The sequence below is a fragment of the Schistocerca serialis genome, chromosome 11 (genome assembly GCF_023864345.2).
Source record: "Schistocerca serialis cubense isolate TAMUIC-IGC-003099 chromosome 11, iqSchSeri2.2, whole genome shotgun sequence".
NCBI lineage: Eukaryota > Metazoa > Arthropoda > Insecta > Orthoptera > Acrididae > Schistocerca > Schistocerca serialis.
Window position 1 is genome coordinate 198,059,877 of NC_064648.1, and position 15,583 is coordinate 198,075,459.

General features: G+C 42.1%; 1 protein-coding gene across 1 annotated transcript in view; it reads left to right on the forward strand.

Annotated features, from left to right (window-relative positions):
- LOC126427309 (tRNA-dihydrouridine(47) synthase [NAD(P)(+)]-like) overlaps window positions 1–15,583 on the forward strand; it is a 237,196-nt gene that overhangs the window by 117,611 nt on the left and 104,002 nt on the right. The window contains exon 6 of the mRNA XM_050089613.1: window positions 7,379–7,573. Within this exon, the coding sequence (XP_049945570.1) occupies window positions 7,379–7,573 (195 nt within the window). The remainder of the gene's footprint in view (window positions 1–7,378; window positions 7,574–15,583) is intronic.

Consider the following 15,583-nt stretch of genomic DNA (forward strand, 5'->3'; position numbering starts at 1 on the left):
TCACCTTCAGCCCCACTCCCAGATTCAACCAAACAGCCCTCGTCAAAGATTTACTGTCCTACACTCGTACTCTCTGCTGGAAATATCACTTTGCCATGAAGAAAAATGATCCTAATCCTACTCCTAATGATCCAACTCCCCAAGACACCATCCAAATTGAACCCTGCCTGGAACAGTTCCGTCGCAGCGGAACCCACCTTCTCTTCCTCAAAATCACCCTCTCCAAACCATCCAGGAATTTCTGACTTCCAGCCTTGCATCTCAATCCTTCTTACAAAAACCTTAATCCTACTCCCAACATCACCACTGCTGAAGCCCAGGCTATCCGTGATCTGAAGGCTGACCGATCCATCGTCATTCTTCCGGCGGACAAGGGTTCCACAACCGTGGTACTTGATCGTCGGGAGTATGTGGCTGAGGGCCTGCGTCAGGTTTCAGACAACACCACATAAAAAGTTTGCCAAGGTAACCCCATTCCCAATATCCAGGTGGAGCTTCAAGGAATCCTCAGAACCTTAGACCCCCTGCAAAACCTTTCACCTGACTCCATCAACCTCCTGACCCCACCGACACCACGCACCCTTACCTTCTACCTTCTTCCTAAAATCCACAAACCCAATCATCCCGGCCGCCCCATTGTAGCTGGTTACCAAGCCCCCACAGAACGTATCTCTGCCTACGTACATCAACAGCTTCAACCCATTACATGCAGTCTCCCATCCTTCATCAAAGACACCAACCACTTTCTCGATCGCCTGGAATCCTTACCCAATGTGTTACCCCCGGAAACCATCCTTGTAACCATTGATGCCACTTCCTTATACACAAATATTCCGCACATCCAGGGCCTCGCTGCGATAGAGCATTTCCTTTCACGCCGATCACCTGCCACCCTACCTAAAACCTCTTTCCTTATCACCTTAGCCAGCTTCATCCTGACCCACAACTTCTTCAGTTTTGAAGGCCAGACATACCAACAACTAAAGGGAACAGCCATGGGTACCAGGATGGCCCCCTCGTACGCCAACCTATTCATGGGTCGCTTAGAGGAAGCCTTCTTGGTTACCCAGGCCTGCCAACCCAAAGTTTGGTACAGATTTATTGATGACATCTTCATGATCTGGACTCACAGTGAAGAACTACTCCTGAATTTCCTCTCCAACCTCAACTCCTTTGGTTCCATCAGATTCACCTGGTCCTACTCCAAATCCCATGCCACTTTCCTTGACGTTGACTTTCACCTGTCCAATGGCCAGCTTCACACGTCCGTCCACATCAAACCCACCAACAAGCAACAGTACCCCCATTATGACAGCTGCCACCCATTCCACATCAAACGGTCCCTTCCCTACAGCCTAGGTCTTCGTGGCAAACGAATCTGCTCCAGTCCGGAATCCCTGAACCATTACACCAACAACCTGACAACAGCTTTCGCATCCCACAACTACCCTCCCGACTTGGTACAGAAGCAAATAACCAGAGCCACTTCCTCGTCCCCTCGAACCCAGAATCCCCCACAGAAGAACCACAAAAGTGCCCCACTTGTGTCAGGATACTTTCCGGGACTGGATCAGACTCTGAATGTGGCTCTCCAGCAGCGATACGACTTCCTCAAATCCTGCCCTGAAATGAGATCCCTCCTTCATGAAATCCTCCCCACACCACCAAGAGTGTCTTTCCGCCGTCCACCTAACCTTCGTAACCTGTTAGTTCATCCCTATGAAATCCCCAAACCACCTTCCCTACCCTCCGGCTCCTATCCTTGTAACCGCTCCCGGTGTAAAACCTGTCCCATGCACCCTTCCACCACCACCTACTCCAGTCCTGTAACCCGGAAGGTGTACACGATCAAAGGCAGAGCCACATGTGAAAGCACCCACGTGATTTACCAACTGACCTGCCTACACTGTGATGCATTCTATGTGGGTATGACCAGCAACAAACTGTCCATTCGCATCAATGGACACAGGCAGACAGTGTTTGTTGGTAATGAGGATCATCTTGTGGCTAAACATGCCTTGGTGCACGGCCAGCACATCTTGGCACAGTGTTACACCGTCCGGGTTATCAGGATACTTCCCACCAACACCAACCTATCCGAACTCCGGAGATGGGAACTTGTTCTTCAATATATCCTCTCTTCCGGTTACCCACCAGGCCTCAATCTCCGCTAATTTCAAGTTGCCGCCCCTCATATCTCACCTGTCATTCAACATCATCTTTGCCTCTGCACTTCTGCCTCGACTGACATATCTGCCCAAACTCTTTGTCTTTAAATATGTCTGCTTGTGTCTGTATATGTGTGGATGGATATGTGTGTGTGTACGAGTGTATACCCGTCCTTTTTTCCCCCTAAGGTAAGTCTTTCCGCTCCCGGGATTGGAATGACTCCTTACCCTATCCCTTAAAACCCACTTCCTTTCGTCTTTCCCTCTCCTTCCCTCTTTCCTGATGAGGCAACAGTTTGTTGCGAAAGCTTGAATTTTGTGTGTATGTATGTGTCTGTTTGTGTTTCTATCGACCTGCCAGCGCTTTCGTATGGTAAGTCACATCATCTTTGTTTTTAAATATACTATATTGAAACATAAACTGAACAATCATTAACTTGGGCATAAGCCATACTGTTATAACATAATACATTGTGGCATATGTTACAGAACAAACTACTACTAACTGGACTACTATACGAAGCAATATACTTTTATTGCAGAATATTACAAAAATTTGTATCATGACTGAGGCATGGCAAAACTTGCTGAACAAGTTAATAAACTGGCAGTTGCAGCAAAAACTTTAAAGATAGTACATAATATGTTATTCTTTGAAAACACGAGACATACGGAATAACACTCACCTATTAGTGACACAGTTTTGTATTATTTTTTTATAATTCTTGAAAACAAATCAAATCAATAGTTTTATGCCACCGAGAACTAACCCAGACAGTACGTCTTTTGTGAGACAGACAGCTCCATTAGAGAACTAATGACTGAAACTACATCTTCCTTGCATCGAATGAAAGATGGTGCTGTTGGCATGTATCACATTCTGTGGTTGGATGGAATTTTAGTTTTTACATCCAGTAAAGGTCTGTAGCCTAAGATGTGAGTGTTCCACAAATACGATATGGTTACTATGCCAATACTTGCTTAAATACACTCTGTGCCTTTGCCTTTCGCTTTGGTGCTAACTACCACACCAGTCATGGTAGTGTGGCTTATAAATAGAACTGATGCATTTGAAAATGTGAAAGTAGAATTTTGTGGCAAATTTGTTGATGTTGTAATTTAGGTAAACTCAAATGGTTTTATGAAGTGGGATGCCACAGATCACCATGTATCCTACTTTACAGATCAGATTGTGTGAAGAGTCATGGACATCCAACCATTTAGTGCGTAGTTGTAGTTTCACTGTTCTTTTACCTCTGCCCGTAGATGCTCATGACAGAGCACGTGAACGTTCAACCAGCTTCACCACATTTGAGATACTAGTTCACATACTCTGCATAATAATAATCTGTCCTTTGTCAAAGTCACTGATCTCGGTGGATTCCCCCATTTGTAGCCCATATCTTCGCTAGTGTGAACCCCAGTCTGTGCCTGTTCCACTTACATACTTTTTCGTTACTGCGTCATTTGCCAGCAATGCTACCAGGTGGCTTCTGATGTCGCGACGGCTGTGGTCACAGTGTCTTGGCTTAACAGTATCTGTGGCACATTTGAAAGCCCACACATTAGTTACGTGTTACTCGCCAGCAACAGACAGCTTCTTTCCACAATTGTACTCAAACACACACTATTTCATACCACTCCACTTCCAGTGCCCAATCGTCCAGTTTTTTCTATTTCTGTTTTTCATTCACGTTTTTCCTGACCGTGGTTTTCAGTTGTTGAAGATTGAAAACATCAATGTAGTTGAACAGGCTTTGTCCCACATACTTTAATAATAGGTTAACACATTTCACTGACAGTGTGCACGAATGGGTTCCATGATTGCTCTCTTCCTCCACCAAACATAATGTTCACTATATCTTGAAATGTTACTGCTAGTATTTGCTGCTGGAGAGTACTTAACCAGGGTACCACTTCCATGAATGTGATCCGCCAGCTGTGTGTTTGTACAGGGTGTTTCAAAAATAACCGGTATATTTGAAACGGCAATAAAAACTAAACGAGCAGTGATAGAAATACACCGTTTGTTGCAATATGCTTGGGACAACAGTACATTTTCAGGCAGACAAACTTTCGAAATTACAGTAGTTACAGTTTTCAACAACAGATGGCGCTGCAAGTGATGTGAAAGATATAGAAGACAACGCAGTCTGTGGGTGCGCCATTCTGTACGTCATCTTTCTGCTGTAAGCGTGTGCTGTGCACAATGTGCAAGTGTGCTGTAGACAACATTGTTTATTCCTTAGAACAGAGGATTTTTTGGTGTTGGAATTCCACCGCCTAGAACACAGTGTTGTTGCAACAAGACGAAGTTTTCAACGGAGGTTTAATGTAACCAAAGGACCGAAAAGCGATACAATAAAGGATCTGTTTGAAAAATTTCAACGGACTGGGAACGTGACGGATGAACATGCTGGAAAGGTAGGGCGACCGCGTACGGCAACCACAGAGGGCAACGCGCAGCTAGTGCAGCAGGTGATCCAACAGCGGCCTCGGGTTTCCGTTCGCCGTGTTGCAGCTGCGGTCCAAATGACGCCAACGCCCACGTATCGTCTCATGCGCCAGAGTTTACACCTCAGCGCCGCTACCATTGCTGCACGAGAGACATTCGCTAACGATATAGTGCACAGGATTGATGACGGTGATATGCATGTGGGCAGCATTTGGTTTACTGACGAAGCTTATTTTTACCTGGACGGCTTCGTCAATAAACAGAACTGGCGCATACGGGGAACCGAAAAGCCCCATGTTGCAGTCACATCGTCCCTGCATCTTCAAAAAGTACTGGTCTGGGCCGCCATTTCTTCCAAAGGAATCATTGGCCCATTTTTCAGATCCGAAACGATTACTGCATCACGCTATCTGGACATTCTTCGTGAATTTGTGGCGGTACAAATTGCCTTAGACGACACTGCGAACACCTCGTGGTTTATGCAAGAGGGTGCCCGCCCACATCGCATGGCCGACGTCTTTAATTTTCTGAATGAATATTTCGATTATCGTGTGATTGCTTTGGGCTATCCGAAACATACAGGAGGCGGCGTGGATTGGCCTCCCTATTCGCCAGACATGAACCCCTGGGACTTCTTTCTGTGGGGACACTTGAAAGACCAGGTGTACCGCCAGAATCCAGAAACAATTGAACAGCTGAGGCAGTACATCTCATCTGCATGTGAAGCCATTCTGCCAGACACATTGTCAAAGGTTTCGGGTAATTTCATTCAGAGACTACGCCATATTATTGCTACGCGTGGTGGATATGTGGAAAATATCGTACTATAGAGTTTCCCAGACCGCAGCGCCATCTGTTGTTGTTAATTGTAACTACTGTAATTTCGAAAGTTTGTCTGCCTGAAAATGTACTGTTGTCCCAAGCATATTGCTACAAACGGTGTATTTCTATTGCTGCTTGTTTAGTTTTTATTGCCGTTTCAAATATACCGGTCATTTTTGAAACACCCTTAAGTCTTCTCTTTCTGCACTCACGTCGCTCCTCGAAGTTGTGGTCCAGCTGTGCGGTGCCACTTGTAATTCTGCAGGAATATGCTGTGATAATGGAAGATTATGATTACTACCAACAAGCTACAAACTCATGTATTCACTTTTTTCAAAATCCTTCTCTATTTAACAGTCCCCATAACTCTTAATGATTCCCTTGTACAACATTTCACGCACTTTAAGTTTTCTTTGACGGTGTTATGATCTTTAACATTGATTCTCATACAGATTTTTGCAGAAAGTGCTTTGTATTCCTACTCATCAGCTTTGGAACAAAGCAGAAAACACAGACTATATGCAAAGTTATTGCTCATGGAACATAGCATTAGCAGAGTAAGCAAGATTTTCATTGTCAGAATATTGGGTCGCAGCCAGCTGTATTACAAGTTTGCAGTGTTTGGAAGTGTGGAAAAGTGTGCTGTGTCACTGCCTTAATGATGATCACAATCTGACTAATAGCAACATTCCTTCTGCTCATTGTGTTGTATTAAAAAAGCTTTAATTTAATTTCACAGTCATTTACAGAAATATGCACTGCTTTTGAAGATGACTGTCTCTATAATGGGCTTTCACAAGTTGTCGTTCATTCCGTGTTAAATACAGTAATCGGTGCTAGGCATGCAGTCTTTCCTCTACCACTATTACTGTAAACTTAGGTTTCTACATAACTGTCTTTCATTGGTACAAAGAAAGTGGGACATGTTGCTACATTGAATAGTGACATGTACCACCACAATCTGCATCACTCAGCTGCCTAAATTCCAGTAAACCGGCATCACTATGTAAACACTCGTCGAAATTTCAGTCGTCTATGCCATCACAGCCAAAAATTTGTATCCTAAATGAAAATATACTTACTGTGTACTGTTCTGGTTGGATTAAATATGAATTAATTTATGAAGTTTGATAGTATTCTTTGTTACCTGTGGTTTTGCTTGACGTCGTCTCCATTGCGACAATGGAAGACTTCGTTTTCTTCTTGTTCGCAGGAATGTAATGCTGCAACATCCTGAAAATACCATACACACACATGTATAATAAATGTTATGCCATTTATTATGAAACCCAGTTGTAATTTTACGATTTTTATTATGTGTGCCGTAACTTGATAAGAAACATTCTTGTACTAACCTTCTACAAACATGTGGAGATGAAAGCAGTAAAATCAAATAAAAACAATAATTGGTTTCCAAACACAGGGTCCAGAAAGGTGAAATCGCAACGCTACCCGCTGAACTCCAACTTCAGTCGGGCTCATTGCTCTTTAAAAAGACACCGGTCTTTCGACAACTTTGACAGTCATTTTCTCAGAAATGGTGGAGTAACTACAGGTAACCAGAGACGTGTGTTCACTTATTTTGACCCCTCTTCCACTGAATGAGGTATCTGAAAATCAGATTATGACACTTGTGATGTTCCCTCATCAGATGTAAACCTGATGATGCAGTTAGAAGCTGTGAAACCAGCCATTTCAATAAATGATAATTTGACAGCAGTTGTGGTTTTTCATTGATAAGGATTTTGACAGCTGTGGCTGCCCGGAGCATAAATTCTTTTGAGAACAGTTCATCTGCAAGCCATATAGTTTGTACCCGCATAGTTGGGAGCTTGCTGTACGGGCCAGTCTCTCTCTCTCTCTCTCTCTCTCTCTCTCTCTCTCTCTGTAATTTTATAGAATTATTAAATGTCTTTGCCCGTTGTGGCCACAGATCGACTGGCACGACAAGCTGTACCTGTCACCACTGACGACGGTGGGGAACCTGCCGTTCCGCAGGGTGTGCAAGGAGATGGGTGCGGACGTGACGTGTGGCGAGATGGCGATGGCTTCGAGCCTGCTGCAGGGGGCCGTGCAGGAGTGGGCGCTCACCAAGCGCCACCGCTCCGAGGACATCTTCGGCGTGCAGGTGAGTCGGCAGGGGAGCTCGCGTTCTCGTTTCACTCTTGTAGCTGGAAAAATAAATCTAATGATTCTAAATTTCCCAGCTGTTTGATGATATTATAAACTGTTAATTGGGTCAGTAAGACTTTTGACCTGTTGTTTGCTGTTGTGTTGATTTGCCATTGGACTGTTTGCAGGCAGTATTACTGGGAAACTTACTTCCCAAATAGATACTGTATTTACTCGAATCCAAGCTGCACTTTTTTTCTGGTTTTTGTAATCCAGAAAACCGTCTGCGGCTTAGAATCGAGTGCAAAGTAAGCGGAAATCTTGAAAAATGTTGGTAGTTGCCGCCACAACTAACTTCAGCCGACGAATATATGTAGTGCTACACAGGCATGCTTTGCAGGCACAAAGATAAATACTGGCGCTAAAACCTCTGCGTCAGTAAATAAATTAAAAAAAAAAAAAAGTGGAAGATGAGCTTTTTTTCTCCACTCCGAGTTTCGACCACTGCATTTTCGTACATTATCCAACGAAGTAAATACAAATTCCGTATTGTTCATCTTCAAATGTAGCAGCATTCCAATGTACTGCAAAAATCCGACTGGCAAGACTGTTTGGGATGTTTGTCAATATGGCCAACTGTATGTTCTGAATTTTTTCCTACCTGTGAGAAGAGATCATTGCTAATAAGAACTTTTATGAATTGTGAATCACATGCAGTATTCTCTTCACCATAAGAATAGTAAGAATATAAACATTTTGCCATGTATTCTTTCGTGTTTGCTGCTCTCACATTTAAATCCTACGAAACTAGTGTGAGACAACAGCAAACACGGAAGAATATACATATGTAAAGTTAGTAATGATGAAAAAATACATGTACGGATTAAAGGATTTGGTGTACTTGCCGAGAATGTAACTTTAACTGGTGATGTAACCTTGTACTATAATTATTAATAAAATATGATCTATAGCGTCAGCTACCAATCGCTAGACGTACATCTGGTGAACGGGGGCTCAAGGATGCAACAATTTGAAAAAAATCGAAAGCATAGTGCCGCGTTGGCACTGAGCGCCTGCGAGGCTGTATGATGCGACCCACTTGGGCTGTTATATTCGTATTATTCTTATGCCTGATAGTGATACAGTCAGAAATGAAGCACAGCAATTAACTAGATTTTTAAATCTAAGATTACTCTAATTTCTGTTCAGAATGTAATGTACAAAAGAGGCATCTGCAAAGATTTTCAAACGGAGAAAAATTTTAGCTAAACTCTCATTCAGAACATCTTCTATCACACGCAGTCTATTATTTGGTTCTTGTTGATCATTATCAAAGAAAGCAGCAGTGTAAGTAACAACAAATAGCAGTCTCTTGCCACTGTTTTGTTAATGAGACAATTCCTCTCTTTTTTTTTTTTTTTTTTTTTTTTTTTATTGTAAGCGGCGGTAGCGCGCACAAAAGCGAGCCATGCCGCGAACGGCGACACGTCGTAAACACACACTATCAGAATGCGACAAACAATGCATGACGCAGTACAATAATGCATTTTCAGCTTAGACTGACGTAAACACCTATAACAAAGAGAACGGCACTTATCACATCAAAGAAAAATACGCAATTGATTCAAAGCAGACGAAGCACGTGAAAAAGGAAGGGTACATATAAATACGGACGGAGCATCGGACGCATAGCAATGTCTACCTGGTTAAGCTTAACTGCGAACCTTACGACTAGAACCAAACTATTGTAACTGTATCGTCATTCATTCGACCTAAATTGTGTCTCATATTACAATGGACCAACTTTGTTTCGATTTGGAGGTGCGGCCTAAAACTTTTCTCTCCCCTTGAATTTCGAGTCTCAAATTTCAGGCGCGGCTTAGATTCGGTAAATTTTTTTTTCCTTGATTTCGAGTCTCGTTTTTCAGATGCGGCTTAGATTCGAGTAAATACGTATATCACTGTAATAACCTACGTAACTGTATGCCTGTGTGAAATGTGTCCCCTCATTGCTAAGTTTCGTTATAAGGGAATCAATATCCATACTATGATTAAAAGTGACTCTTTTTGAATGAAGCAATTTATGATTAACACTGTGTCTGTTACGTCTCAAGTTCACGAAAATGCCCATACCTCAGCCATAACCTGATCGCACCAAATGAGAAAGTGGCGGTAGCATTTAAATTGTATGACACGCATATCTTGCAAATGTCTTCTAAAATGAAGACAGGGATATGTCTGCCACATGGTAGCCAATTTTTAAATGACCGACACAGCGAAAAGAGCAGTTTGTAGTGATGACTGTGAGGAGGATCTACAACAGCTTGTTGATAGTGTTTCAACAGTAATACTGAAGCAAATAATTTCTCTCTCAGTGATTCAGATGGTGAAAAACTGCAAGACAGAGTTGAAAGTGTGTCTAGTTCTCAAAGTAGTGATGAAAGTGACAATAATGCAATGAATGTGCACCACCTGTATCAAAACCTTCATAATAGGAGCATTTTTCAGTATGGTTCCCAACTTTTACTCTACCATAATTTTGATGTTAGATCGTCATAGCTTGGCATCGAAGACAGATTTTTGCTGAGTCAGGTGACGACTTATCTGTATAGGTGGATGGGCAAAGTATCTATTAGAAACATTACATATGTAGATTGTGGGCAGTTGAGAATGTGGGTCTCACGGGAAGCGTGCAAGGGATAAATCCCTGCAGTCGCACTATTCATCTGTGACCTCGGTGGCTCAGTGATTCCTGTAAGCAGGGGATCCCAGGTTCGAGTCCCTGTCGGGGCACACGTTTTCAGCTGTCCCCGTCGAGGTATGTCAACAACACCTGTCGGCAGCTGAGGGTTTCAATTAATTATCATTTATTCTAGAGAAGCTGCACGGTGATCAATGGTATCTGTTCTTTTGAGAACAGTTACTGTCTTCATATACAATTGGTAGAGTCTAGCATGAGCCACTGGTGGTACACCTCGCCCGATGGAAGGATTTAGTGTGAGCCACCAGTGGTATATACTGGTGTGTGCATGTTAAACAATAACTTTCATTACTGTTTACAGTTTCTTCAAAAAGTAAAGGTCCAGTGATGCTTCATCTGGATATTGCTACCAACACTTGCAGGTTTTGATTGTGCAATGGCTTTTCAAGCGGAGCTTGTGGCTTCTCCATTGATCATAATCATGTATTTTGTGTTTTAACGTGACCGGAGAGTTTGAAGTAGGCCTTGTCTGTGTAGAAGGTGATATCCAGAATATGAATGGTATTCCTCTCAATGAAAGATGTAAATCATTTGCAATAACATTAACGGATTCACTTATCATGATCCTCATCCTTCAGTTTGTGCACAGCTGTCACTTTATACGGGAGCAATTTCAGTGTTTGCCTAACACTTTATGCACAGCTGCACTCCCAGTATCTGTTTCTTGTGCCAACTTGCACAATGATTTTGCTGGGCTGTTTTGCATAGACTCAGAAAAAAAAACAACTACTTCTGTTTATGTAGTTTAGATGGTCTACCAGTTCATTCAGCATCTCACACCGTCCCTATCTGTCTAAATTTTTCAGTTAAGTCAACAAACCACATTACGATTAGTTTCAGCTTTTCCCAGGAATTTTTCAGCAAATGGCTTCTGCATTAAATATGTGTATTTGTAACCTTCAAAACAGTTGAAAGCACGGTCATTTTTAAACAAATTTCACTTCTAAGCACAAAACCTGGCTTCACTATCTTCCGTCAATTGAACTGAACAGTTAAACATTACAGAACAGTAGAATGAATTAAAAAACAATCATGTATCAGTGAGGAAAACTTTCTGCCAACTTGCATTCTGCCAGCTTTGTGTTAAACTTCTGACTCAATTTTCGCCCGTAGTCCAGTGCATGATGACTTTCCAAATGCTCTGCATATATATAGAGTCTTTTACCTGTTGTATTATTTTATTATCAATTGCAGATTTTACAATTTGCAACAATTTTGTTTGTTTTAATTTGCCGAAATCTTCCTTTTCCAATCTGTGAAAATGTTTTCACATTTGTATATGGATATTTGTAAATCATTGTTACTTTGACATTAGTATCTAGTTATCTGCAAGTAATAATGTTCCCATCGTCGTCTTTTTCTAAGGGTTTTGCCTCCCTCCCATCAGATGGATTTTTACTACCATTCCTGGATTATTTCATCCATATACATAATAATACTGTTTATATATATGTTCTTGTCTAAATCCCTGATTAAGCGCTATAGTTTTTTTTTCCTTGGTGTAAGTTACTTCTGTAATCTACATCTACGTCCATACTCCGCAAGCCACTTGACGGTGTGTGGCAGAGGGTACTTTGAGTTCCTCTATCAGTTCTCCCTTCTTTTCCAGTCTCGTACTGTTCATGGAAAGAAATATTGTCGGTATGCCCCTCTGTGGGCTCTAATCTCTCTGATTTTATCCTCATGGTCTCTTCGCAAGATATACTTGGGAGGGAGCAATATACTGCTTGACTCCTCGGTGAAGGTATGTTCTCGAAACTTCAACAAAAGCCTGTACCGAGGTACTGAGCGTCTCTCCTGCAGAGTCTTCCACTGGAGTTTATCTATCATCTCCGTAACGCTTTCGCGATTACTAAATGATCCTGTAACGAAGCGCGCTGCTCTCCGTTGGATCTTCTCTATCTCTTCTATCAACCCTATCTGGTACGGATCCCACATTGGTGAGCAGTATTTGAGCAGTGGGCGAACAAGCGTACTGTAACCTACTTCCTTTGTTTTTGGATTGCATTTCCTTAGGATTCTTACAATGAATCTCAGTCTGGCACTGCTTTACTGACGATTAATTTTATATGGTCACTCCATTTTAAATCGCTTCTAATGCCTACTCCCAGATAATTTATGGAATTAACTGCTTCCAGTTGCTGACCTGCTATATTGTAGCTAAATGATAAAGGATCTTTCTTTCTATATGTTTGCAGCACATTATACTTGTCTACACTGAGATTCAATTGCCATTCCCTGCAACGTGCGTCAAACCATGTGTCAATTCATTGCAGATCCTCTTGCATTTCAGTACAATTTTCCATTGTTAAAATCTCTCAGTATACTACACCATCATCCACAAAAAGCCTCAGTGAAATTCCGATGTTATCCACAACGTCATTTATATATATTGTGAACAGCAACAGTCCTACGACACACTCCTGCGGCACACGTGAAATCACTCTTACTTCGGAAGACTTCTCTCCATTGAGAATGACATGCTGCGTTCTGTTATCTAGGAACTGTTCAATCCAATCACACAATTGGTCTGATAGTCCATATGTTCTTACTTTGTTCGTCAAACCACCATGGGGAACTGTATCGAACACCTTGCGGAAGTCGAGAAACACGGCATCTACCTGGGAACCCGTGTCTATGGCCCTCTGAATCTCGTGGACGAATAGCGCAAGCTGGGTTTCACACGACCGTCTTTTTCGAAACCCGTGCTGATTCCTACAGAGTAGATTTCTAGTCTCCAGAAAAGTCATTATACTCGAACATAATACGTGTTCCAGAATTGTACAACTTATTGATGTTAAAGATACAGTTCTGCGCAGCTGTTTGACGTCCCTTCTTGAAAACGGGGATGACCTGTGCCCTTTTCCTATCTTTTGGAATGCTACGCTCTTCTAGAGACCTACGGTACACTGCTGCAAGAAGAGTGGCAAGTTCCTTCACGTACTCTCTATAATGTGTCTATTCATATGTAGTAGTGTACCTGAATTATCTGATCAAATGTATCTGGATACCCCTATGTAATACAGAGTTGATCACTAGATGTCATGAGAAGTGGAGCCACAAGTATAAAAGGATGCAGGGAGTGCTGTGATCTCTGTGGAGAAGCAGTAACAGCACAATGGGTTGGACAGGAGAGGGCAGTGATGTTGAATGTGGACGAGGCATTGGATGCCACCTGAGTAGCATACCGGTAGATGAGGGGTGTTCAAAAAGTAAGGTGACTTCATATTTTCATGAAAAAATATTTATTTATTCATCAATATTCATGTTGTCCCCTTCAAAGTAATCCCCCTCAGATGCAATACACTTGTGTCAACGCTTCTTCCAATCCTCAAAGCAATTCTCGTAAGCACATTTTGGTACAGCCTCGAGTACTTAACAGCGATGCAGTTTTCATTTCCTCAATCGCTGAAAATCTTCGTCCTTTCATAGGTCTCTTCAAGTTTTGGAAACAGGAAAAAGTCACAGGGAGCCAAATCCAGTGAATATAGTGGCCGAGGCACGAGTGTCGCATTGTTTTTGGCCAAAAAATCTCTCACAAGGAACGATGAATGAGAAGATGCATTATCGTGCTGCAAAAGCCATGAGTTGTCTTTACACTATTCCGGACGTTTTTCGCATATTTCTTCTAGCAAATGGCGCATAACGTCAAGGTGATACTCATTATTGATCGCACAATCTTGGGGCAAAAATTCGTGATGCACTACACCACAGTAATTAGAAAAAACAGTGAGCAAAACTTTGACATTTGATTGAATTTCGCGTGCCTTTTTTTTTTTTAGTCTTGGCTCTCCGGGATGCTTGCATTGGGACGATTGGGCCTCGGTTTTGGCATCGTAACCGTAAACCCGTGTCTCGTCACCAGTTATGACCCTTTTGAGTGTATCAGGATCATCACTGACGTCATTCGAGAGCCCCCGAGCCATGCTTGTGCGACGGTTCTTCTGATCAAAATAGAAGTTTTGGAACAAGCTTCACTGACACACATCTCGTGCCCAAAACATCAGAAAAAATTGACAACACAAGCCGACTGATATGCCAACATCCTCGGCAACTTCTCTTACGATAATTCAAAGATTTTCCAAGACAATTTTCTTCACAGCTTCAACGTCATTGATGTGCTGGAGCGTCCAGAGTGAGGTTCGTCATTGCCACCTTCTCAACCATCCTGAAAGAGCTTATACCACTCATAACATTATTTATTTTTTTGTAACTTAGAGCAGACTCACCATATGCCACTGTCAACATTTAAAGCGCTTTAGAGCACTTGATTCCATTTTTCACACAAAATTTGATACAAATCCTTTGCTCCAGTTTTTTATAATAATCGAAAATTTCTGAGCACACTAAAACACGTCAAACCTTTCTATCTGTCAGAAACAAATGAAATGTGCTGTACACTTGAAACTGTGAGCATTTGTTTGGGACACATGTATCGAAAGTTCATTGACCACGCAATTTGAAACGTCGCCTTCCTTTGTGAACAGCCCTCATACATCAGGGAAATTTTGACCCCTCTAAAGTTGCCCAAATCCACTGGTGGTGATGTCATTGTGAAGTGGAAACTCAAAAAACAACCAGTGCTAAACCAAGAGTAGGTTGACCTTACGTACTAATGAACAAGGACTGTTGAGCATTGTGGAGGATGGTTGTAACAAAATCACTGGAAGGAATCGCTTGTGAATTCGAAAGTATTAGTCACATTGGGAGTTAGAATGAATGGGGTAGAGTGGTCAAGCAGCTCTTCACAAGCCACGCATACTTGTAGGTGGTGGTAAGTGAAGCTTGATGTCATAAAGAACAGTGGGCGACAGGAAATATGTGATTTGGAGTGATGCATCGTGCTATACCTCCTGACAATCCAATGGAAAGTTTTGGGTTTGGAGATTGTTACCTGCCACTGTGCGTGCAGAGTCCAATCCGTCATAAGGGCTAAGGGTTGGCACACCCCATATTAATGTCCTCTAGTAGGTATCAGGATACTTTTGAGCAGTTAGTGTGTAAAATGATTGTGTAACTGTTACAGGTATTATACAAGGGAAAAAAAGGTAAAATGGATAACAGAAATGTGTGGTATTAATATTCAGTTAATTTGCGCAGAACATAGTTGTGTGTGTTGGCTCAAATGACACATTACACTACTGGCACATTAATATTGCTACACCAAGAAGAAATGCAGATGATAAACGGGTATTCATTGGATAAATATATTATACTAGAACTGACACGTGACTACATTTTCACGCAATGTGGGTGCATAGATCC